The following is a 23,722-nucleotide window of genomic DNA, read 5'->3' as shown; positions in this document are numbered from 1 at the left end:
GCTTGGTCAATGGAAAGGAACTCATTGAAGGACATACTGTATTGGTGTGGAACATCCTAAACTGTTTTATGTTCAAGTTTTTAAAGAGTTTGGAGTTTGTTTGAACTATACCTGCATTAAAATGTTCTTTCTCTTTTCTATTGATTTCACAGTAAACACCATGTTCCTCTTTCCTTGCCCACAAGGATGTTGCACGATGGGGTGTTTGGGAAACAAGTCCTAGTTACTCACTGTCAATATTTGTAGCAGTAATGGCTAAAGCTAGCCTTGCTAACGCTTCAAGGCATTGGCGTTGGAGTTGCTGTCAAAGGTTTGGTTGCTTATGTGCTTGTTTGTTTTGGATGGTTGGATAATCTAACCCTGATGTACATGGTTTAGACTGTGTCAGTGATGTCGGGCAGAGTGACGCCCACATTTCAGATGGCTTATGGTTGTGTGTACTCTCTCTCTCTCTCTCTCTCTCTCTCTCTCTCTCTCTCTCTCTCTCTCTCTCTCTCTCTCTCTCTCTCTCTCTCTCTCTCTCTCTCTCTCTCTCTCTCTCTCTCTCTCTCTCTCTCTCTCTCTCTCTCTCTCTCTCTCTCTCTCTCTCTCTCTCTCTCTCTCTCTCTCTCTCTCTCTCTCTCTCTCTCTCTCCTCTTTTTCTGGCACCATTTTCCAGCTAGCCTTTTTAGCCATGTGGCGCTTAGATTTTGAGATGAGACACTCAATCAGACAAGTGCTCTTTAATTAGAAACGAAAACATCATCTGCATGTTTAAATGATGCGGATGCTAAGCTAGCAGTCTGCTAGGTTACATGTGTCAAATGGCTGACCTTTGCCATTGTTCCTTCACTCTGAATGCTGGAGCAACTTGTAAATAGTTGATGCAACAATGTGGCGGCTAAACACAAAGTCAAATCAAATTACAAGTCCTTAATAAAAGAATCCAACACTGACAGGGGACAAATAATTGAACACATGGCCTAAGTTTGTGCTGGATGTAATGAATTAAATGAAATCCTACACACGAGTGGATAGTGAAAGACTACATTCAAATTGTAACAGAATAGATTAGATCTGTTTAAGTGCTTTTGCTTTGAGTTGTGCTCTTTTTCTTTTTCTACATGAACATGCAGTAGAGAGATGATTTAACTTAAAAAAAAAATAATAATTGGGGTTAATTGTGAAAAGACATTCAGGTGTTACATTTTTTTTTCAATGTCTTTTAAAATGATTTTGATTGTCTGGTTCCATTTATTTATTTATTTTTTATCTCGATGTATCTTTTCTGTATGTCTTTGTAAAGCACATTGAGATGCAACTTTTAAAGGCGCTATATAAAATAAAGTTTATTATTATATTATTATTATTATTATTAAACATTGCCATATTTGATATTTACTTCAATTGCTGTGGTTACAGGTGTTCACATATGGACAGAAAATGGGTCTCATTCACTAATACTTGCATGGATTATTCGTATCTATATGCACAGCACCATTTGAGAAAAAATTCTGGTTACACTATTTTACCGTATTTAGTTTACTTACAGTGTACTTCCCCAAGAATGTACTGGTAATATAATGTAACTATATAAATGTGTATATATATATATATATATATATATATATGTTACATATACTATATGTAACATAGGTTAAGTTAAGGTTTAGGGGTAGGTTCATGGTTAGGCTAACTATAAGCCAGTTATTGCTATAATAAGTATGTACATGCGGGAAAGGACTGTAAAATAAAGTGCTCCCAAATTTCCTCCTAATTCACAACACATGCGTACACACATGATTGTCTCCCTAAATTCCCTAAGTTCTGGTGTTAATGAATGTAGAGTATTCTAAATGAGCAACTATGTAAGGTTAGTAATTTACATAAATCACATCCAAACCATTCCCATATAAAATCTTTTAGAGTTTCTTCACTCTCAGCAAACATATGACACTCTCTAAAGACATGCGATTATTGCGTCCATTTGGTTTCAGTTCAGTTGTTCCTTTATTTGAAAAGAATCACGAAAGTGATTGAGACCCAATATTCGAACCACTACTGCAAGATAATTGAATAAACAGGGAAGCCGCGAGTCACACCTGTTAGTAAATGTGGTTGTCAAATCCAGACTTTGTAGCCAAAGAAAACAGCAGCAACTTGCTTCTAAATTCTACTCTCAATCAATGCAAACAGATCGTTTTCTCTTCGTATCCACGGCAAAAACACACACAGCTGTCTGTTGCAGCGCGTTTGGCCACAGGGAAGCGAGTCCTCACAGCTCTCTGCTGCGTCCTTTCTCTGTGTGTCAGAAATCATGGAGCATTGTTCAATCACAAGCTGTGCTTTCAAGCACCATCTCTCCTTTTATTATGTGCAGATTGCGTCAGTTCCCCTGCAGGGCCACTCTAGACCCCGAAGGGTTCTTGGAATACTTCCCACGGGGCTACTTCTGCTAAACTGTTTAAATGGCAGTATCCACTTAAGGATGTTTGTTTGCTTCTCTTTTATTTACTTCTTTCGTTTTCTTCTTTTCCCCTGGTTTATTTATCAAAAGACAAAGTTCCTGCATTAGCATTATATTTCACAGAGCACACATCTGGGAATTTACATGTAGATGCTGTAGAAGGTAACGATAAAAACGGCATCCTGTTTCAAAGTCAAACGATGGGGAACATGTTTTATTAAGTGTTGGCAGTTGTCCAATCAACAGATCTTTTTTTCTTTCAACAGATGTTTTCTCAGGTACATTATCACAGTGGGAATTGTGGCCTTTTTTTCTGGGAAATAAAGAGAGATCCATTTTCCAACTCCTATCCTTCTTCTTTTTCTCACATCATGTCGTTTTACAGTTTGAGGAACTCTTTGCAAATTTCCAACGGACATCTTGCAGGTTGCCAACGCACTTGTCCTGATGTCTTAAATGTTGTCAGAGAAAATAGGTAATTAAAGAATTCCCGGTTGTAGCATAAACAATAATTTGGCGCAGCTCTCGTCCGCCTCAGGGTGTTGTTCGAACAAGTTCTTCGTTCTCCTCTCAAATCTTATTCCTCATGCTATCCACTAGCTTTAGTGAAATACCTAAAGATAGCTCCTGGCTCTAGGCCTGTCTTTCCAGTGAGGTGTTGGGCACAGAGATGATGGCTCTCTTTTGAGATATCGGATTGCCATGTGACAGGACCGGCTGGTAACATAAACCCTGCATCTGTGGCCCGGTCAAGTTTAATGAGTGAGCTTGTCAGCACTCATGTTTTGTACACAGTCTTATCTGTCTAGAGTTACATCTTTTCACCTGCAGCTCTGCACTGATGGGCTGAAGGCTGTCAGCATCTAAAGAAAATGGCTGGCGGTTTATATGGGGCTCTTATTTCTGTTTGTTTTTCTTAATCCTAGTAAATACAATGTGAAAATGCTTGACTGACAAAAACCTTCTATTTGTTTATGGTCTGTTTTTTTCTCTCTCTATTTCTCTGTCTTTGAGGGTGATGTCCTTACCTGTATGCTTGGGTTCAGTAATGCAGCCTTCAAGCAGAGACATACAGTAAGAAATATTTATAAGTTGACAGGTGACAGAATTCTAATAGGAAAATGAATGGGAGAGATATCAACGCTGGAGGCTGTAGGAATGGAAGTTCTGCCTTTTCATTATTTTATTTTATTTTATTTGCTGTAGAACACCAGTTTACTTAAGCCAGAGTGTGATTAGTCAGATTTGATTTGCTAATTCGAAATATGTTATTGAAAATATAACATAATAGAAAAACAGTTTTGGAGATTCTAGTCTTTCCTCATTCAAGTACACTCTCAGAAAAAAATGGTACAAAAGCTGTCACTGGGACGGTACCCTTTTTTTAAAAAAGGTTCCAATGTGCCATTTAGGTACCAATATGTACCTTTACGGTACTAATGTGCACTATTTGGGCAAAGCAGTTCTACTCTCTTGCATATTCTTTGCTTCATTTCTTTTTGCTTGCTTTTTCAAAAATATGAATACGCCCAACTGTATTCATACCAAAATCCTTTTAACAGTAGATTATTGCATTCATCTTTTAATTGAATCAGTGTACAAGATGCTGGCATATTATGAAATATTTACTTTTACATAGAACTCAGGCAGATAATGTTGAACTTTGAATGACTGTTCATCAGTTTAGTATAGTAGACTAATGCAAAGTTTCTGAAAGTTGATTGTAAATCAATGCCGCACTCAAGTATCTGTATTGTATCACAGCACTTAAACACCAGACCAAAGATTACCGTATAGCCATCCACTTATATTTACAAAAACAGTATATCAAAACATGCTCAAGTTACAAGCAAATATCGAAATTAATGTCTTGAAGGCCGCCCCATCTTCCGTCTTTAAGACAGTCATCATTGGCGCCCTTTTAAAGTTAGATCAATCCACAGTCTCTGCACGATTGATTGATCCAAAGAGTGAGAGGTTCATAAAGTGCCGATCTAGTCGGAGAGTTGTTTTCTAAGAGACCACTAACACACTCGGAGCTGATAATTACAGCCTCGCTTTCTCTTACATGCTCTCTCTATGCTTTTGTCATTTCACATCAGAAGTGCAATGGCTCATGTCGCTGACAACTAAATCCAAATTTCGGACAATTAGATTATCTTGTCACCATAGCAAACTTCACACCTTTTCATCAATTGATTTTGTTAATAAATGAAGTGGTGCTCTCAAAATCTGTTGCCTCCATTCTGAGCCGGATCTAAGGTCAGTGAATATTCAGGGCTCAGAGCTGCCTTTCTGACGGGTTGTTTTTAAAGGGATAGCTCACCCAAAAATGACAATTCTGTCATTTACTCATATCAGTCAAAGCCTGTACACATTTCTTTTTACTTTGTGTGTTTTTGTCAATACAATAAAAGTCAACCCCTTTGATTTTCATTGTATTGGTACTGTTGATACATTCATGAAAATATCTTCTTTTGGAACAACACAAGGGCGAGTATATGAGATAATTTAAAGATAAAAGGATAAGAGTAAATTTGGAAGGGTAAACTATAATTATTGGATTTTAAGTTTGTAAAGTTCATATCTCAATAAAAGCGGTTTGCAAGTACTGCAAATGTCCTGGCTTGTCTTAAAGTTTGCCATCAAAATCCTCAAGCACATCTATATATTTGTATGTCTGGATAGACAGAAAATTAGACCGTAAAAATGCGAACAGGTTTAATATCTCTGGTGTTGACTGTAGAACGTAACGCTAAACGATAATTTATACAAGCTTCAATAATGATATTGTAATTTATGCCGATAGTCAAAAGTCTATCTTATAGAACATACAGTAATTACAGCCCTAAACGGATTTAATAGTGACAAAAATGATCAGACATGAAAACCAGTAAAGACAAGTTGAGAAGAAGAAAAAAAGATTTGTTCAGGCCGGAATCCTGATGAGAAACCACCATGATGATGAGTCTAGACAAAGGAGTCAGTGTTTTCACAACAAACAAAAGGTATAGCAAAGCCAAAAGTGGAGGTCACATTCAAAAAGAAAAAGAAAAAAACTCATATGGAATTGTATTCAGAACTATTGGGAAGGCGAGTGGAGAAGTCAATCATTCCTCTTTATAGGAAGAAAAGATTGGAGGGCAGAAAGGAGAGAGAAATCTATTGACTCAGTTCCTTTAGCTCTCTCAATCTCCCGTTTGAAGGTGGAAATTTAAGCGCGTTTGAAGGCAAGGTCGGCCGAGTTTATAGCTTTAGATTATGCAATTGTTTCTTCAGGGGTTTGCTGATTAATTCCATACTCTGGCTGACAGGTTCTTAATGCTCAGCAGACAGGGCTGCATCGGGACGTTCTGACAGCATTGCATTAAGCAAACCATGCTTTTCTCAATTTATACACACACATAAAGAGAGATGCACGTAGCTGACCCTGAGAGAAATGGAAATGGAAAGAGAGAGAGTCACCTTGGAGTGAAAGACAATTGTTCTGAGCGCTGCCACAACAGTAGTGCGTGCAGGCTTTTATGTGCGAACGTGTGCGTTTTTGTGTGAGGCATCTCTTTCTGGAGTTGTTTGGAGAGCAGTCTAGCGGCTTAACAATGCTTTCTTTCATTACTATATTGAACCATATTATATATTTAATTTTCTTCTTTGCTTATGAATTGTTTATCATCTCCCCATGACCTAAATTGGAGGCTCTGTTGCTCTGTTGAGTCATTTGGCAACATTTTAATCTTTATCAAAGCATGTTGGATTGCAGAGGAAGGCTGCTGCACTAATGAATGGAGTCTAATGGAGTCTGGTCCCACAGTTTCTGTATTCTCTGCCTGGCTCATGGGAACCACTTTATGTGGTCTGCTATAGATTAGCCTATATCATGTAAAAAAAAAAAAAAAAGTGGTATGCTGTAAATGAATTTGGGAAGAGTTCTGAAACTCATTTGCTCAGCTCGTCTTCCAGAAAGCTCAGAGAGTGGAGATGTTTAACCACCCTCCTTTCATTATGCATCGCAAAAAGCTGTAGCTAGTTTGTTGTTTTGTAATTAGTGGTGCTTGCTCTAAGGTTCATGCTATCATTCATGCTTAGGGATGTGAACAGACCATGAGAACTACATCTCAGCATAGACATGACCCCCTAAAACAGCTTAGCAGCCACCTAGAACACCCTATCAACTAGAGCTGCACATTAAAAAATCGTGATCTCGATTCAAACACCTACACGATCTCATTCCTAAATGACAACGATTCGCCTGTGTCACAGGCTCTTTGGAAAAACGTTCCTGTGGAAAAAAAATTGGAAAACACACAATACGTACCAATATCACTGCAGTTTTTAAAAGAAATGAACACTAGAGGCAGCAAAACAGCAAGCACTTTTAATTGTTTTCACACACAACTATGATTACAGGGGAAAATTATGGATTAATCACCGACAGGGGGAGGGTGTTGTGAGGTTTTGTGCTCGTGCACGGCTGCATGCAAAGTCAGAGCTGAAGAAAAAGCTGGCTCAAAACCTCACAACACCCTCCCCCTGTCGGTGATTGGTTGGAACACTATTTGTTTTGGTTTTGAGTGTTTGGCTAAACCATTTGTTTTTGTGTGCAGATCTCAGAGCCTAGGCTGCCTACAGAGACGCGTTTTTTTGACGGCATGCTTATGGGGCGGGCAGCTAGCGGATCGTTAGGAAAGATTAGATGAATGTGATAAAAATATTTTTGGGCCTGAAATCACTGATACCACCTTTAAACAATGATGGTATTGATTACATTGTTACACCACTAGGTGGCAACAAGTGACTTAAAACATTTATTTGTCATTGAATCATTCATTCAAGAGATTCGTTCAAAAATGCTGATTCATCCAGTAATGAAGCGAGTAAATTTTTATGAGTCATTGAATCATCCATTCAAACTCAAACTCAAATATATTTTTTTAATAATTCATTCAAATTAATTAAACATTTTAAATAGACTGCAGCAATTAACATTTTGTCAGAACCTCTAGTAAATTACATGTTGTTTTGTTTAGTTGTCTGTTGAGAATCGTGGGAGAATCGTGATCTCTATTTGAAACTAATAAAATATGATTCTCAATTTATCCAAAATCGTGCAGCTCTACTATCAATCAACCCCCCAAAACACAATAGCTAGAACACCTTAGCAGCCAACTAAAACACTACAACCCCTAGCAACCCCCTCAAAATCTCCTAGCAATCACACAGAATGCCCTATCAACCACCAAAAAGCACACAAGCAACCAACTAGAAACAGCAGCTTTTGCACGAGTAAGCAACACTCATATTTGTGAGAAAAAGAAAAACAAAGTAAAAATCTGGTTCTATATAGTCTTTGTGGCAGAACGTAAGCGTAAGCGTATCACAAAGCGTAAGTAAAAAAAAAAAGTGGGAACATGAATGTTTTCAAGGGCAACAACTACACACAGTCTCTCTTTCCTATCTCCTAAACTGCTACTAATTAATCTTTTGCTGGGACTTGGATTACAGGGTTGAGGTCTGGAGCCTTTAAGAGCCAATCAGAGATTAATTGTGTTGGACATAACATACTCTGAAATTAGTTTTCTCCTCCATTACTTTGTTTTCAAGCCACCTAGTTATTTAATAATTTTTTTAACTGATTTCACACAGTGGCCTGACGGGTCTGTGGAGATAGTTCCTGCGTGACGGCGGGAAGCGGTTTGGCGTGAAACAGCCTCTATTTTGAGAGAGCGTGTGAACTGCTGTGTTAGGCATTTCAGGGAGAAGAGGAGAAGAAAAACGATATTTCATTCCCAGAGGCTGAACATGTCACTGATGAGGTTTGGTGATACCAACACAAATGGTCCAGTGACATAGCCAGCATCCCATTTTATACTTCTCCTCTTCTTTGAAGAAGAAAAAAAAAATAGCTTCCATTAACAATAGCTGTGCTCATAAAAGCATGCTTATATGAGAGATGAGAGGCCAGCTCATATAGTCATCACTGCGCGTTGATGCATTAGTATTTTCAGCATTCGGACCTCTGAGAGGGTTGCACATAAATAATCCATCATTTCTCCTGCAGAGATCAGGTTCGTTCATTCATTCGCATAAGACTTCCCGATACGTGCATAGGGTTTCTTAATATTTATTTATTTATTTTAAGGTCAGTGGTTCTAAACAGGTCCTTCACATTCTGATATGTTCAGATAATCATGCATATTTACTAGGATGGCAAGATAAATATGCTTAACACACTTCTTATAGTTTATATATATATATATATATATATATATATATATATATATATATATATATATATATATATATATATATATATATATATATATATATATTAGAGGTGCCCGATTCTGGATAGTAAGAGGAAAAGTGAGAATCACAATTTTTTTGTTTCAAATAGAGATCACGTTTCTTCCACAGTTCTGAACAGACAACTAAATAAAATAACATTTAAAGAGGTTCTGACAAAATATTAATTGTACAAAATAATAATTAGGATGAATATAAAATTAAAAAAAAGATTTGAATGAATGATTCAATGACTCACTCATCAGTTGTTTCTTTTCTGGATGAATCAGCGTTTATGAACGAATCTCTTGAGTGAACGATTCAATGACTCACTGATAAATACTTCACTTGTTTTATTACTGAATGAATCTCTTGAATGAATGGTTTAATGGCAGTCACTTTTAACAACATAATCTTATTTGAAGGGCCATGTTTCTTTCAAAAGGGTATTTGCTCTATTTTTATCGCTACCGTAGACATCAGTGTTTATATCTGAACTCTGAAATTATTTTAAGACAGAAATAATGATACTGTGTGGTTGAAAAGCCTGTTTGTAAAGTTGTTTCATTCCTATGCATTGCAAAGGCTCTCTCTGGCTCAGTGTTGCGGATCTAAATGTTCCAGTGTGATTTTGTCAAAGGATTAATCGACACAGGCGAATCGTTGTTTTTCAGAAATAAGATTGCATGTGTGATGAGAACTGCTAATTTAGCTAGTTTCTTCCATACGCACACACACCCACGTTGCAAAGGCCAAATGCAGCATGACACCAGGGGGTGGCTTAGGCAAAGCTGTTGATAGCCTCATCTCCCAAATCACTAACAGGTGGTCAAAGACTGGGCTGTGCTCACCGTCTGCAAACTGCATGGGGTGTTTTTCAGTGGATGTCTTTTCTAAGGAAAGATTAAGAGGTCTTTGACCTGGTGCACACTAGTTTTAACACCTTCTTTAGCAGAGTTAACCCCATTGGTGAGAGCTGTACGGCTATTGGCAGAGGGGTTATCGTGCTTAAATAGGTTTAGCTTGGCTTGCCCGTTATCTGTTTTGCGTTTGAAAGACGACCAAGTGTTGTTACCTCAGTTCAACTCCGGATCCAACTTCCAACACGCTCCCACATTCAACCTCTCAGATACTTATCCAGCGATAATTTGATCTTCTGCGTCGAGGCCGGAGAATCCCGACCACAGCTCCATTTACGTTCCCAGCTCCAGCCTTTTAACAGCGAGCAGATAGGGCCGACATCGAGGGCCGACGTCTAGTTGGATGTGTTTTGTGGTTTGGCTTGAAGTTTTCAAAAGGCCTCCGTTACGTAAAATGGAAAAACTAATAATGGAGGCTCCAGCAACACAGAGAATTGCTTCGTGCACTTCTCACCAACATGGGCTGTAAAAGTTTGATGCACAAGTTGAGCATTTATAGGGCTTAGATTACAGTTTGTCTCTCAATCTCGCTTTCGTGTCATGCCTCATTGTCTTTAATGAGGAGATATATTTGGGAAGAAGCAGGTTGATATAGCTAGCTGCTAAGAAGCTTGGGCAGATTTGAGTGTATTGATTTTCCCTGTTCTAAATCTGTTGTCTCCATCTTACGCTCCTTAAAGGTGCAGTAAGAGATTTCTGGTAAACGTTGTTGATATTTGAAATCACCAAAACAAACACGCCTATACCCAAAAGCATCACACCCATATCTTGATGCCTCTGCCCCCACATTCACGTACAGTACATGCTATGTAACACAGGCAACGACTGTTTGATGTCATCAATAAGTGAAAGCTATGATAATTCCAACGCAATCTCTCAGTAATCCGTTTGTATTTTACGAGGTGGCGACCTCACTTGTATGTTTTCATAGCATTTGTCTTGACCCAAGTGATGGGTAGATTTAGGGGAGGGGTTAGTGTTGATGCCACTTTCTGAAAAATCGTACGAATTCGTACGAGTGAGGTCGTAGGACTTTGTACGAATTAGCCACCTCTGGAAATACGTACGAATTGCAGTGACATCGGGTTGGATAATTTAGGTTGAATGTCTAATTCATTCCGATATTAAGGCGGGACCTCCTGCCTGATTTTAACCGTTCTTTTTAAAGTTATATCCCCCTGACATTTTCCTCTTTTGTATTTTCTCTGCCATCTCCCTCTTTCTATAGTCGTTCTGCTAATGTCCATCTTGTGCACCGAGCTCTCTCTCCTCCGCCATCATGAGTGGACACGCCCCTTACTGCTGATTGGCTACAGGTGTGTTTTGGTGCTCGGTCCCATCCACTTTTCAACAACTTTTTTCAAAATATCGCTTACTGCACCTTTATCGTTTGAATTCTTCTACACTAATATGTTGTGCCTTCTCTGTATGCATTATATTTTTTTGTTCCCTTTCAGTTAAATGTCATATGGAGGCCATCTCTTCCCTCAGCAAGCTAGTTGTTCAAACAGTAGAGCATGGTGCTAGCAAAGTCATGAGTTTGATTCCCTGGAAATGCATGAAGTGATACATTGCATTCAGGGCATTCATTTAAGGATGATTTGAATTTGAGCGCATGAATGTAAAACTTGTTTTGTTATGATTGTTTTGTAATGTTAATGATTATCTTTGGGTTTTGTGTGTGAAATGTTAAGGACCGCTATCTTGATTCATTTTAAGATGCATGCCCCAAGATGTCTTCTGATTCTGCAGAGATCCTCATTTTAAAATATTGCTTGCAGTAACTTCTCCTCATTTATTCAAAATGTTATTCTGATAGCAAAAAGCAACAAAAAGCTGTGAGGTTCAGTTGGATCGTTTGTCTTCACATACAGCTCATAAAAAAACAGGCTGTGCGATGAAGTGTTTATGTTTATGAATGTGAGAGGCCGCAGTGGACCAGATCTTTAGCGTGTGTCTGAGAATGTTTGTTTTTGAAGTGCTCTAAAAGCTTTTTGCTCTTCTGCGAGGTGTCCTTGGGGAGGTCTGGACCACCAGTGGTGGAGAATCAGGAGGAATCCACAATCTGCTGTGTGAGGCTCTGAGCTTTCAGGAGCGACCTCGGACGATTAACAAATCAATTACACGCCGCTGCATTTCGTTACAGAGGAACATGTGCCATAGCTCTGTAACCTCAGCATGAAGCCGTGCCGATTCGAGACACCCTGCACTCTGACCAACCCCTGACGGCACTGCTCCAGCCGTGAACCCAACGGGTGACCTTATCCAATAATAGAGAGAGTAGATTGCACATGTTTGTTTGTCTTCACATTCACTGAAGCAGAAGTGTGCTTGACATTTCCAAAGCAGTACCTCGACTCTCAAAGCCCCCAGCGGAAACTTTTAACACCCTTCCGCTTAAGAAACACGTTCAAGAAATGGTGTCATAAACCCATAACCACTCTTAATTAGTGCACGGTCCATTTGTGGACACCTCTATTTCGAATAAACCTACATTATCTCAAGTATCATGTTTGCGTTTGTAGAAACCAGCTTTTCTTCTGAACTACAGGGTTCAAATAAGGATTAACTGTCACGCTGTTTGATGTTAACCGTCTCATCCTGGGTTCTCTTCTGTAACACCTTTTTGAAATTCTAATTAGTCCCACACACTTCATCCAAATGAAATAAAATTATGTGGGAGATTTCTGCACAAGTAATACATGCAGTGCAACGTGGGAAGTGAGGTTGTTAAGCTGGGCACATTTCGGCCGAACCGCAGGGCTCGCTACTTGAAAGGGAATAATACAGGAACGAGGTGCACATCTTTGAACAAATTCGTTTTGGATTCCCCCCCCCCACCCCCCACCCAATTTCATATCTTTGAAAAGAATGAATCAGATTTAGATTCTCCATCTATTGCCTTCTTTCCCTCAGTTTCCTTTAATCCTCCAATATATATGCACATTATTATTATAAAAATATGAATATGAACTAGAAGAAAATGTAAAAAATTTGTTTTGAGCAGGATTATATATATTATATATACACACATTTTATGGGACAAATATAAATATGAAAAATGTTTACATTCTTTATTATTTTAAAATGTGTGTTGTATATTATTTTTTCATATTGTTTAGAATGGGATGGCACAAAACCGTGTATAAACTCTTTATATATTGGAATGTTATATTTCATACTGTATAGATATTTTTATTAATTGGAAAAGCCACCTGTTTCCTACAATAACCCCCAACACTCTTGCTCCCTAAAGCCTAAGAATCGTTAAACCATCCACCATGTTTCGAGAGGTTATCCCTTGTATCACACCTCTAATGTGCTTAACTGGAAAGCCAAGCCACCTCTCTCTCTCTATCTCAAGCTCTCGTTCTCACTCTGTCCCTCTATCCTTGACGTCTGCCTCAGGTCTCACCGTTGTATCCTATATTTCCTAGAGAGTCTGAGCATGAAAAATGACACTGGCAAGAGCCTTTTTATATCTCATAATGAGCTTAAGAAATGTATTTTCCACTTCGCTTGTTTTTAAGAACAACGACCAGAGCTGTAAGGACGAGTTGAATGTCAGAAAAGCTTTTGTTTCTCACTCAACAAACCTGAGAGGCTTCAATAAAGCAAATGAAAGTTTTGAAATGTGAATGATTTTTTTTTTTTTTGTCAGTGTACTCATACTCGTACTAGAAAAGGACAGCTGCCATCTTTTCTGTTAACATAGTTATGGGATTATGTTCTGCATTTCCCGAGAGAAAATTGGGTCTTATCTAGTCTGTATGACAGTTGCCACTGACTGCATCCATGTCAGCCGGACACAGGCGGTTGGGAGATAGAAGCAGGTCTGCCCTGAAGCATTTATAATCCCACCCGGGATTACTGTAATCTCCCTCTCTTCATTTTTCAAATCGGGATTTGTGAAAAGAAATGGTGACTAGATGTGGTTATTGCCACTGAGATACACTGTCTGGCTCACATATGTATAAGGGCTTCTTTTGTGGCTCAGATCGCTTGTTCTGTAGTTATGACGAGCGCTGAAACTGAAAATCGCTGTAATTGCTCTCAGAAAGGATTTCATGTATTAAAAACACAAAAGAACAGACATGTAAAAATGTAATGCAGATTTTAGCCTAATTTGCCCAGTGTTCTTGTTCATGCATTAAAAAAGGTTTTATTCCAAAAGGCTGCTTGATCAGAAAATCGTGTGAGGGGAGACATAATATAATAATTATTAGCTTTTCTTATGAATATTAAGTAAGTCACATGACAATTGACCAAGACAACCCACCCTTATGTTGTTTCAAACCTGTGCAACTTACTTTCTTTTGTGGAATATGTAGTAGGGTCGTTTATTGTGGACGCCAGTGTTGTTTTCGACCCCATGTTATTCGTTGTTTTCGAATAAAAAACATTTTTTGAAGATCATGAGGAAATCATGAGGAAAAAAAAGTTTAGAGATTTTTTTAGAGAAGTAAAGTGGATAGTCACAATGGTTGTTATGCACCTGTCTGGGACCGTTTTAGGACAATGATATCCACTCATAAGTGGACATTTGGGACACAGATTAGACAGCATTAATGGCGATTTAAACCCTTAAACAACAGAAAGCGGAGTGTCGTGGCTATTATATTTAAAAGGTTCCTGTCAAATCCAAGCTTAGATAAAAACGGATGACCTGCGGTGTCTGTTGAGCTCCCCGTTATTAATCTCGATGAATATAACTCTGACCACAAACGTCTAGAGTCATGTGGCGTTAATTTCAAAGGAAGCAATTAATTTTTCAAAACTTTTAACTGGGGAGACCAGAAGCAGGAAATGGCATTTGGTTCGTTAAGGCTAGACGATAGATAGGCCCAGTAACCACAGGAAAACATGACCGGCTAATTGAATTTGATCACTTGGTAATGCACCAGAGAAATGACCTAATCAATGCCCGTGCCATTGAGTAGGCCATTCTTTGTCTCTGCCCCTATAATGAATGCATCGCTTGAGAGTCCGATTATTCTGTTATTCATTTGAGTCGGCTCGGCACGCACTGGGGTAACTTGTCCTGCTCTTGTTTGTTATGTAGTTGTAAACATCGATCGCTCTTTGTTTATGAAGCTTTATTGTGTACATTTCGCAAATGCGATTCCACCCAGGGGCTCGGTGTTCAAACAGCCAAACAAACAGACGCAAAAAACGGCTTGTTTGCCCTTGAAACCTTTGATTCTCGATAGCCCGTCATGTCAGATGGTTGTTTTACACTCAATTAGAGAGCTATTGGACCCCAGTCTGTTTGCAGTCAGAGTTTGGTTTGTTTAGTTGCTGTGAAAGTTTTCTTCTGGGGTACGGTTAATGTGGAGATATAAATAAATCTAAATTATGGACGTGAGCTACATATATTTGACGTTCATTTTTGGTCACATTTCCTATAGTATAATGCATTTCACATAGTTGCTTGTCACAAAGTTTTGGTGGTAATGCAACAAAATATGAATAAATCAGTGAAGCTGACACCTATGGTGTCAATAGTGGTAAGCTATGAGAGCATTTTAGTGCAAAATTAAAATAAAACATTTAATATTTTGATAATAAAGTCATAATATTTAGAAGATAATCTCATAAGAATAGTCATAACATCACAAAATAAAAGTAATGCTATTTTTAGAATAAAGTTAAAATAATGAGAGAATTAAGCTTTTTTATTTCATTTTATTGTATTTAAATATTTTATATATGAATTATTTCGACAATGCACAAAAAATACACTAGTAAATGGTGGTCACTAATCCTTATTGTGGCAGTGACATTGATGATGAAAAAACAGAAACAACTAAAAAGTCTGTTTTAAACAAAGTGCAAACAGCCTTAATTTTACTTTGCTATGGTCCAGTGTAAACTTTTACATATAGGCTACATTAAATTGTAATTGTACACTACTGAATGTTTGTCTGTATGCTAAATATAGCCTTTATAGTTTGTCAGTAAACTATATATATATATATCTGTCCACTTGGCAGACTTACAAGGTTGAATTGAACGTAATGCACACATGCTCTTCTCCGAGTTGTGTTTGTATTGTCAGACAGCAGAGGGCACATATCTGGCACGGCGAAATACCCAGATGCATTTCACAAGCCAGAGAGCTCCAATGACGTTCGAAAGGCAGATGGGCATATATGCTGCATAAGCATCCCTTCCTTTCCCTCATGACACCTTCCCCCCCACCTCCATACCTATCGGTTACAATGCCTCTATATTTCATTCTCTGTTTGTCTTGTAAACACGCTTATGCACACACACACAGACACACACACACACACACACACACACACACACAGAGAGAGAGATTTGCCTGTCTTTTGTTCATTTGTCTCTATTGAAAGGAGGCATCTGGCTGGTCACTGTGAAAACACTCAAGAGAGTGTAGTGAGGATTCCTTGAAATAGATGAGCCATTTTCTGCTTCTCTCTTGAGAGAGTCTGTTTTTCTCCCACACACTCCCTTAGACAAAGTTCCTCCCGTTTTGTTGCTTCGCACGAGTTTGCTTACCTGTTGTTTGGGGAGTTTATGTTTAAAAGTCCTACAAAACCTCCTTTGGAGAGTTTTGGGGATCACACAATTCAAATCATATACATTTTTATTAGTATTTATAAATTATTATTTAATATATATACACACTAGGGGTTGAGCAACGTTTTTAAAGTCGACATTTATGTGATGAAAGTCGATGTCGACCAGTCGCTGATGGCGTCATCGATGAACAAATAAGCCTGAACTTTGAGCAGAGACTCGAACGCGAGTTGCCTTGTGCACAGCTATGGCATATGACAGCGCTCCTACATAACAGTTTTTTTCTTTGGGTAGTTATATTTCTCACAGATTTCTGCTCATTCTAAATCAGATAGAGATAAAGTAGCACAGTAAAGATTACATATATATGAATGCGTGAGAGAGCGATTGCGTGTGAAGTGCACGTGGCAGCGTCTCTCTAGTAATAGTGAAGCTGTGGGTTTTAGTTCCTAAGAAATATATGCTAGAACTTTTCAGTTTCTAAGCTATTTTATTGATAAGTCAAAGAGCAGAGTTTACAATACTTTTCTGTGCTAAAGGAATGATTCTGTGTGCGTGCGATCTTCACGTGAAATGCGCGCTGCTGTCTGAGTATGTGTGTGTGTATGTGTGCGTATGCAGCAGCAGTTTAGAACAACGATTAACTTATCTGTACAATAAGCTGTGTAAAATGTGCGTTCACTCGATCAATTTTGAGCAGCCAGATAGATTGTGGAGCGCTCTCTGAGTGTGCATTTATTTGTCATTTTAACTGAAACGGAGCGTAAAAATGGACTTCAAAGATTTCTTATCCTGTTGTGCCCTCTATAGGCCATGAATGATCAGCGATCAGGTGTGTGTGTGTGTGTGTGTTAACATCATTGTTTTATTAAATAACTAAGGTATTAGGTTTTCCTGTACACAAGCACCAATGTGCAAATATTGGTGATAGTTTGTAGAAATATTCAGTTAATGTACAAGCAGTGATGTTTTCTTTGAAAAATGTATTTTGAAGTTAGGAGTTAGCCATTAGCGTTTGTCTCTTTTAATAAAGAAGCATCTGGCAACTTTGAAAAGTCTGATAAAAATAGTTAGAAAACTGCTGAATCACTTACAAAACAAAGAAAAATCTAGAAATCAGTCATGGAAAGTCTAGAGTATTTTGCTAATGGCTCCAGTCGAAAACATGCAGATGGAAGCTAATCCTGTTGTTAATACTTGTTTGCTGCATTACTGCAAATGATGGTCCAGTGCCCTCATTTGGGAGTTAAACACTCAATTAAAACAAGCGTAAGTTTAGTAACAGTGATAAATAGTGTTAGTCATTAGCTGTCTGCTAGCCTGTTGCATGGAACAGCTGGACTGGATATGAAAATAGCAGAAACGCAGTTACCTGATGCCATACACCTCCGTGTCTCATTAAAGCCAGGACCTGGAGTTGTAAAAATCAGTATGTGCTAATTGGCAGGAGAATGTGTGATCTGTACTACTGTAATGTACTTTATATTAGCTTTTAGTTGTTGATACAAAGCGTTTATTTATAGCGGCTCACAGCAACACTGTTGGAATGAACAGGCGACGTTGGCTGCCAGCCTGCAAGATCGTGTTTAGTTTTTTTCATGATTGTGTATATTTTCTGATGAAGTTTTTGCGAAAGACACATGGTAATGGAAGAACATTTAAATAAGCAGGCTGCATGGAGCCGTGCATGACCCAGAGCTGCCATGGCTAACGGACACAGCGTGCGCAATCTCAGGAAAAGCCTCATGAATCTCGACTGAGACCGGCACTATCCTCTTCGTTCTCTCGCTCAGAGATTTTCTCCAGGGGCAGTTTGCACACAGGCAGGATGTTGTAAAACACTTCCTCTGAAAGTGCTCTTATCAACCTTTTAAAACGCAGACGTGTGTAGGTCGTATTGCTGTGATTCCTGTCGCTGCCAAGGGCACACTGGCGCTGCTATCAAAATGAGCCATCATCCTCCGTTCTGGCACCCCTGCGAATATTTAATTAATAGATAGTGCCTTTTTAACTTATCTTTTGTAATTGCTGGTTTTTGCATTCTGGGAAAATGGCTGTAGAGCTATTTGAATGCACTGAATTCACTCTTCTTTTACCTTGAAATAGCACAGCAATGCATCAACGCTGTGCAAAAGGTTGGTTTGTCCCCTGACCTCTGAAAAGGTGCTTTTTTTCCTCGGGAAATAAAGTTAAAAAAATCGAAATGAACCAAAGTTCGCTTTGAATTTTCAAAAGGCAATTACAACTTTAGCTGTAAAGCATTCCAATCGCTGATTTAGCCTTTGGTTCGGCTTGTGCATCTGCGCTTTTTATCTATGGCTGGAGTTGAAAGACGCGCTCCGTTCTGCGATAGAGAGTCTCAACAAAGCTCCATAAAGGTCACGAGGGTACAGAGAGGCCTACGTGACCTTTCACACAATCCCATAATCCCCTCCTGCTGTGGCTTTACCGTCTCGTTTCATCGTTTCAGCCGTCGGTGACATCGCGTACCATTCAAATATCTCCTTTTGAAGTCCAACAGTGCGTTGAAGAAAAATATTATATCTCTCTCCATCAAATAGAAATTGTATTATGGCGTAAGGTTTCAGAAGCGAAAAAAGAAAATTGAAAAGATAAACATTGCTATCGCACTTTGATTATATAGCAGTTCTTTTTTATGTAAAAGTCTAAGATCTGTTTGCTTAGATCTTTTCCTGGTCGCATCTTTCAAATGTCTTTGAAATCAACAGGTGCAATTACAGTTTTATACACCAAGTACATGTGGTAATGTCAGGCATAAAAGCATATATTAGTAATAAAGAATGTTCCAGCACTCCATTACTGTACCATCAAGATGTCTGAGAGGTTTTATTTTATGATGGTGAAGAGAGAGAGGGGGGGGGTGTACGGGAGGGAGAGGAGAAATAAGGCAGTGCATTAGTCTCTCTCAGTCTCGTGTTTAGCCGTGTCAGTATTGTCTGGACCACAGCTGAGTCCAGATTCTCTTCCGTTCCACTCCGTATTGACTGAGTTACTGCTCAAACACGCAACATTGATGTAACATTGAGTTGAGTAATTGAAACCTATAGAAGAGAGATCAGAGAGGGATTGTTTTTTTATATAACTCTGTAAAGAATGACAAACTGGTGAAGTTTACTCAATAAAGCGCTTCTTATTATTACTCAGCTTTGTCTTTGTGTGGCAGAACTGATTGGTAGACTTTGAGACGTTCTCCTTTTTCACATAATGATGATAGATATGCAAAATCTTCTCAGCTGAAGTAAGAGTAAGCACGAGTAAGCATGAATCTCCAGAAAGCTGTACACAAAAATGTAAAATAAATTATATATATTATATTTTTTGGATTTGGATATTTGGATTAAATATGACCCACACATGTTTATTGACATTCACACATAAAGAAAAAAAATAAATAAATACATGATTGTTTTCCATGAAGTATTAGCAAAGCATTAATACACACAGAAGATCAAAAATAAAACATGATGCAATAAAATCAACTCTCAGCAAGACATTAATTAGCATTAAGATGCTGGCAGATCAAATCACATCACTGCAATCCTGTTCACTTCTTTATTTTATACTTAGTCACTCTATAAAGTAAATACTATTAAGAACAGTAGTTGTGAATGGAAGTTCTCAGATGAATAAAGAAGGTTTTGCATGTGTGGGTGAGTGCGCAGAGCCTTTAACAACCCATCCTCTCATTTTCTCATCCCAACAAACTCCCTCCTCTTCATTCCATTTTCTGCCTTGCTCCTCCACTCTTATTTGTATCTAACAGGTCATTAAGTTCACAAATGTGCAATTGAGTGTTTTGGATGTTTAATTAGCATGTTTCCTTGACTAATTAAAATGCACAAATCTAAGGATTAAAGCCCCCCTCTTTTTCTGCTTCTCTCCCACCCCATTTTATGAATAATTAATCAATCTCTTTCACCAGGAGATTCAGTTGCACACCAGGACACATTTCAGTGTCGTGCAAGATGTAAACTCTTTTCCTTTTTCCTTCACAGACAGACAATTTTCCTGCAGAGCCCAATTATATGGGTAACAGGCAGCAGTTTGTTCAAAGGTAAGGCCTATTTAACCGTTTTCTCAGCTTTATTTGTCTTGAACTCCTCTGCACATGAATGTTCTTTAGTTTAGAACTAAAAACCCATGCCCGTTTGCTCATTCCCGTCTTGTTTTTTCGACTTGTAGCAGCTCCACGTTCAAAGATCCAGAGCGAGCCAGTCTCAGAGACAGCGGGCATGGGGACAGCGACCAAGCGGACAGCGATCAGGACACTAATAAAGGCTCCTGCTGTGACATGTCCGCTAAGGAAGCGCTCAAGATGAAGGCCACTGGCCTCAAGCCTCAACCACTTGAGCAGGGTGAGTCCTTCAACATCAGGAACTTAATTTAGAACCAAAAACTGAGTTGTTTAGAGTCCGTCTCTCTTCCTGTGCTCATTCTTATAGTGTTTCTTTTTGAAATTCGCTCAAATTCCTTATATATAAGGACGTTCCCTGTATTCCTTGTGTGTTTGTTGTCTTCACCTGGCACGTTCCACAAATGCTTACACTTTTGTCCCATGGTTTTATAGGAACTATTAGATTTTAGATACAATGGTGAACGTTCCACCTTGGAGGCCTTCTTGATTGTTTCTAACAATTAATATCATATGACATATACAGTAAATCATAATTTTAACAATCTGTTGAATTGATATTAGCCATAACGATTAATTTATTCTTTAATTCATTCATTCATTCATTCATTCATTCATTATTCTTATTTGTGGAAAGTCTTTCTCTTTGCTGTTTTCCTCTGCATGTCCCTTTCTCAATCGAAATGAAAGCTTTCAGTCAGAGGTCTCAAACGGTTATTCGTTTCCTGACCTCACCGCAGTTGAATCTTCATGCTGTCTCGCTCTCATTTTCGTAACAGCTCATCTCTCGCTCCCACTCTTTTGCTTTTCAAACTATCTTCCATCCTTTAGACTCCCTATTTTCCTTGTCCTCTTTCCTCCATCTTTCAACCCCCTCTCTCTGTCTCTCTTTCTCGCTCCCTCTCTTGTATTCCAGCCACGTTCTCAGTTTATCAAAGCAGGCAGGCCCATTATGATTTTATAAGCCAAACCACTCTAGCTGTTCCATTTAGTGAGTGCTGGTTAGGCGCTGGTAGGCGCTTCCTTAAAATTTTGATAATGGAACATGGAAAATGACTTATCATCCAGCAGGCCATGTCACATTCTCAACCTGATTAAATATGAATAATTATTCCGGCTCTCTCTTGGTAGGACAAATTACTCGTGACATGTTAGAACAATAACTTCAGATAAGAAAGCAGTCCCATACTCCCTTTCCATTGCACTCGTTTGCGAAAGAAGCATGTAAAGATGGTTTTATTCATCTATACCCAGGTCTGTTGGGCCATGTTGAAGACTATTACACTGGGGCCGTATTCCACAAAAGACAATCTAAAAAAAAAAAAACATGAGAGAAAGAAAGAGAATAAATGGGCCACAGAAAGCAATACATCAAATATAATGGCACAATTAATCAATAGAACAGAGGGGAATCTGCCGCTATCTGAGCCGAGGCAGCGGACGAGTACGCCAAGCCTGTCTGCCTTGATTTGGCTTGTGTGTGTATGTGTGTTTTCATTTGGATTCAGGAATAGACTGAATGCACTGGCAAGAGAAATTGGCCAATTAAAGGGGCCCATATGTTTCATATTTTGAGAATGTTGTTATTTAATGGTGCATGGGAAAGGGTTGGAGCATGGCTGAAATTAGCTAGTTTAACAGTGTGACTCACTTACACATACAAAAAGACAAAAGCCGCAGCCACAACTGTCACATGTCCAACCAGCTTTATAGTTACCTAAGCCAAGAACAATGAAAACCTGACAGTCAAAAGTGACAGTCTGCATGTGTTTTATCCTTATTTGTAGTTGTTGTCGACTCTTTCTGCATTTTACAATGTTACGGCAATAACTGATGACAAGTGTCAATCATTCACTTAACCAATTTGTTAAAAAACATTGGTTTATTCATACACAAGACAACTGACTATCTTCTGTAAGTAAATCGTTGAATTATTTACTCAACTAAAAACAATCTGCTTAAAAACTATGATTCATTCCGGAATTAAACGACTGACTGTCTAGTGAATCATTTACTCAAACCGAATCATTTCGATCACAAACACTGATTCATTCAGGAACGAAGCGGCTGACTTTCTAGTGAATCATTTTCTCAAACCAAATCGATTCATTAAAAAATGATGATTCATTCAGGAACAAAACACTAGAGCTTTGATCAGAGACGCCAACCCGTTCCGTTTTGACTGATTAGGATTATTTCCATTGACAGAGAAAAACCTGGAAAGAAAAACATGTTCCTCAATATTTTCGTTGTGTTTATTGAACTCTTATATAAAAGTGGTATTTTTCTGCGTGGAAAGATGTACAGTAGGCTGTAGTCAATGAAACATAGACACTGAGCAGCGTTAGTACGAAATCGCAATCAGACTGTAACTCACTGCTTCGTGTTTGCGTTCAGTTAAATATGTTGTCTACTCGGATTAGGTTTGTAAGGTTATCCTCTCAAACAGGTCACTTTTGATGACCAAACTCACTTTACTTCCTTTCCTCTCTCTGTTCTGTTTTATTGAGGATTGAAATCAATAATTAAGCTACAAGACAGTTAATTGGGAACGGCTGTCTGTTTTATCAATATATCTCCAGATATGTCCAGAGGGCTGGGTGTATCTTCTCTCAGACAGGCACACTTTAAACTCTCTCTCTCACAGAAATGACACATGACAGTCTAGAAAAAGCCCAGGCTAGCCTAGAGATCCCCTGTGTCCTCTTGTAAGCATTATCACATCCAACATTAGACCGTCTCCACTACCACCAGCTTCTAAATCTGTGTTAAAAGCCTCTGAAATGGATATTTTACAGTTGCTGTATGCTATAACAACATTGCTGTGTAGTAAACGTTATGTCTCACTACATATGCAGCGTATTATAGTGGTGTCTTTAACAGTGGAGTATTATAAGTGTTTATGGCAGCAGGTTATGGTCAGTGGATATCAATATGTGTGTGCGCACACGAGGAGCCGCTTGGGTTTGATGCATTATTTAGGAAATGGGAACTTCTCTTTTTCTGCCTGCTTTCCCCTACTTTATCACCCTCTCTAATCTCTCATTCATTGGTATTGACTCATATTACACTGTATATAATATTTATAATTATCATTCAATTATTAAAGTGTCCATTATTACAATTCTTTGTTTTAAAACTTAAAAACAATCAATACTGTGGGTGAAAAAGACTTACCAAGTATAGCTTACTATTCCTTTAATGAGACACTTGAGCTTGTTTGTCTTTCACAGGTTTTGACAGTTCATAGTGCAATTCTAATTGACGTTGTGAAGAATAGATAGAAGTATGGGTGAGACGAGTAGCAAACTGTCTTCTGCACAAATCAACCTCTGTGCAATGCCTTTTTGTTTTCATTTACTCACCCTCAAGTTG

General features: G+C 38.5%; 1 protein-coding gene across 1 annotated transcript in view; it reads left to right on the top strand.

Moving 5' to 3' along the window:
* The window catches only part of pcdh17 (protocadherin 17), a 71,197-nt gene that overhangs the window by 10,278 nt on the left and 37,197 nt on the right, over positions 1–23,722 (top strand). Inside the window, exons 3-4 of the mRNA XM_081358270.1 lie at positions 20,211–20,269; positions 20,398–20,570. Coding sequence (XP_081214396.1) covers positions 20,211–20,269; positions 20,398–20,570 — 232 coding nt within the window. The remainder of the gene's footprint in view (positions 1–20,210; positions 20,270–20,397; positions 20,571–23,722) is intronic.

The sequence above is a fragment of the Scardinius erythrophthalmus genome (genome assembly GCF_964197995.2).
Source record: "Scardinius erythrophthalmus genome assembly, chromosome: 25".
Lineage (NCBI taxonomy): Eukaryota > Metazoa > Chordata > Actinopteri > Cypriniformes > Leuciscidae > Scardinius > Scardinius erythrophthalmus.
This window is presented reverse-complemented; position numbering and strand designations above follow the sequence as displayed.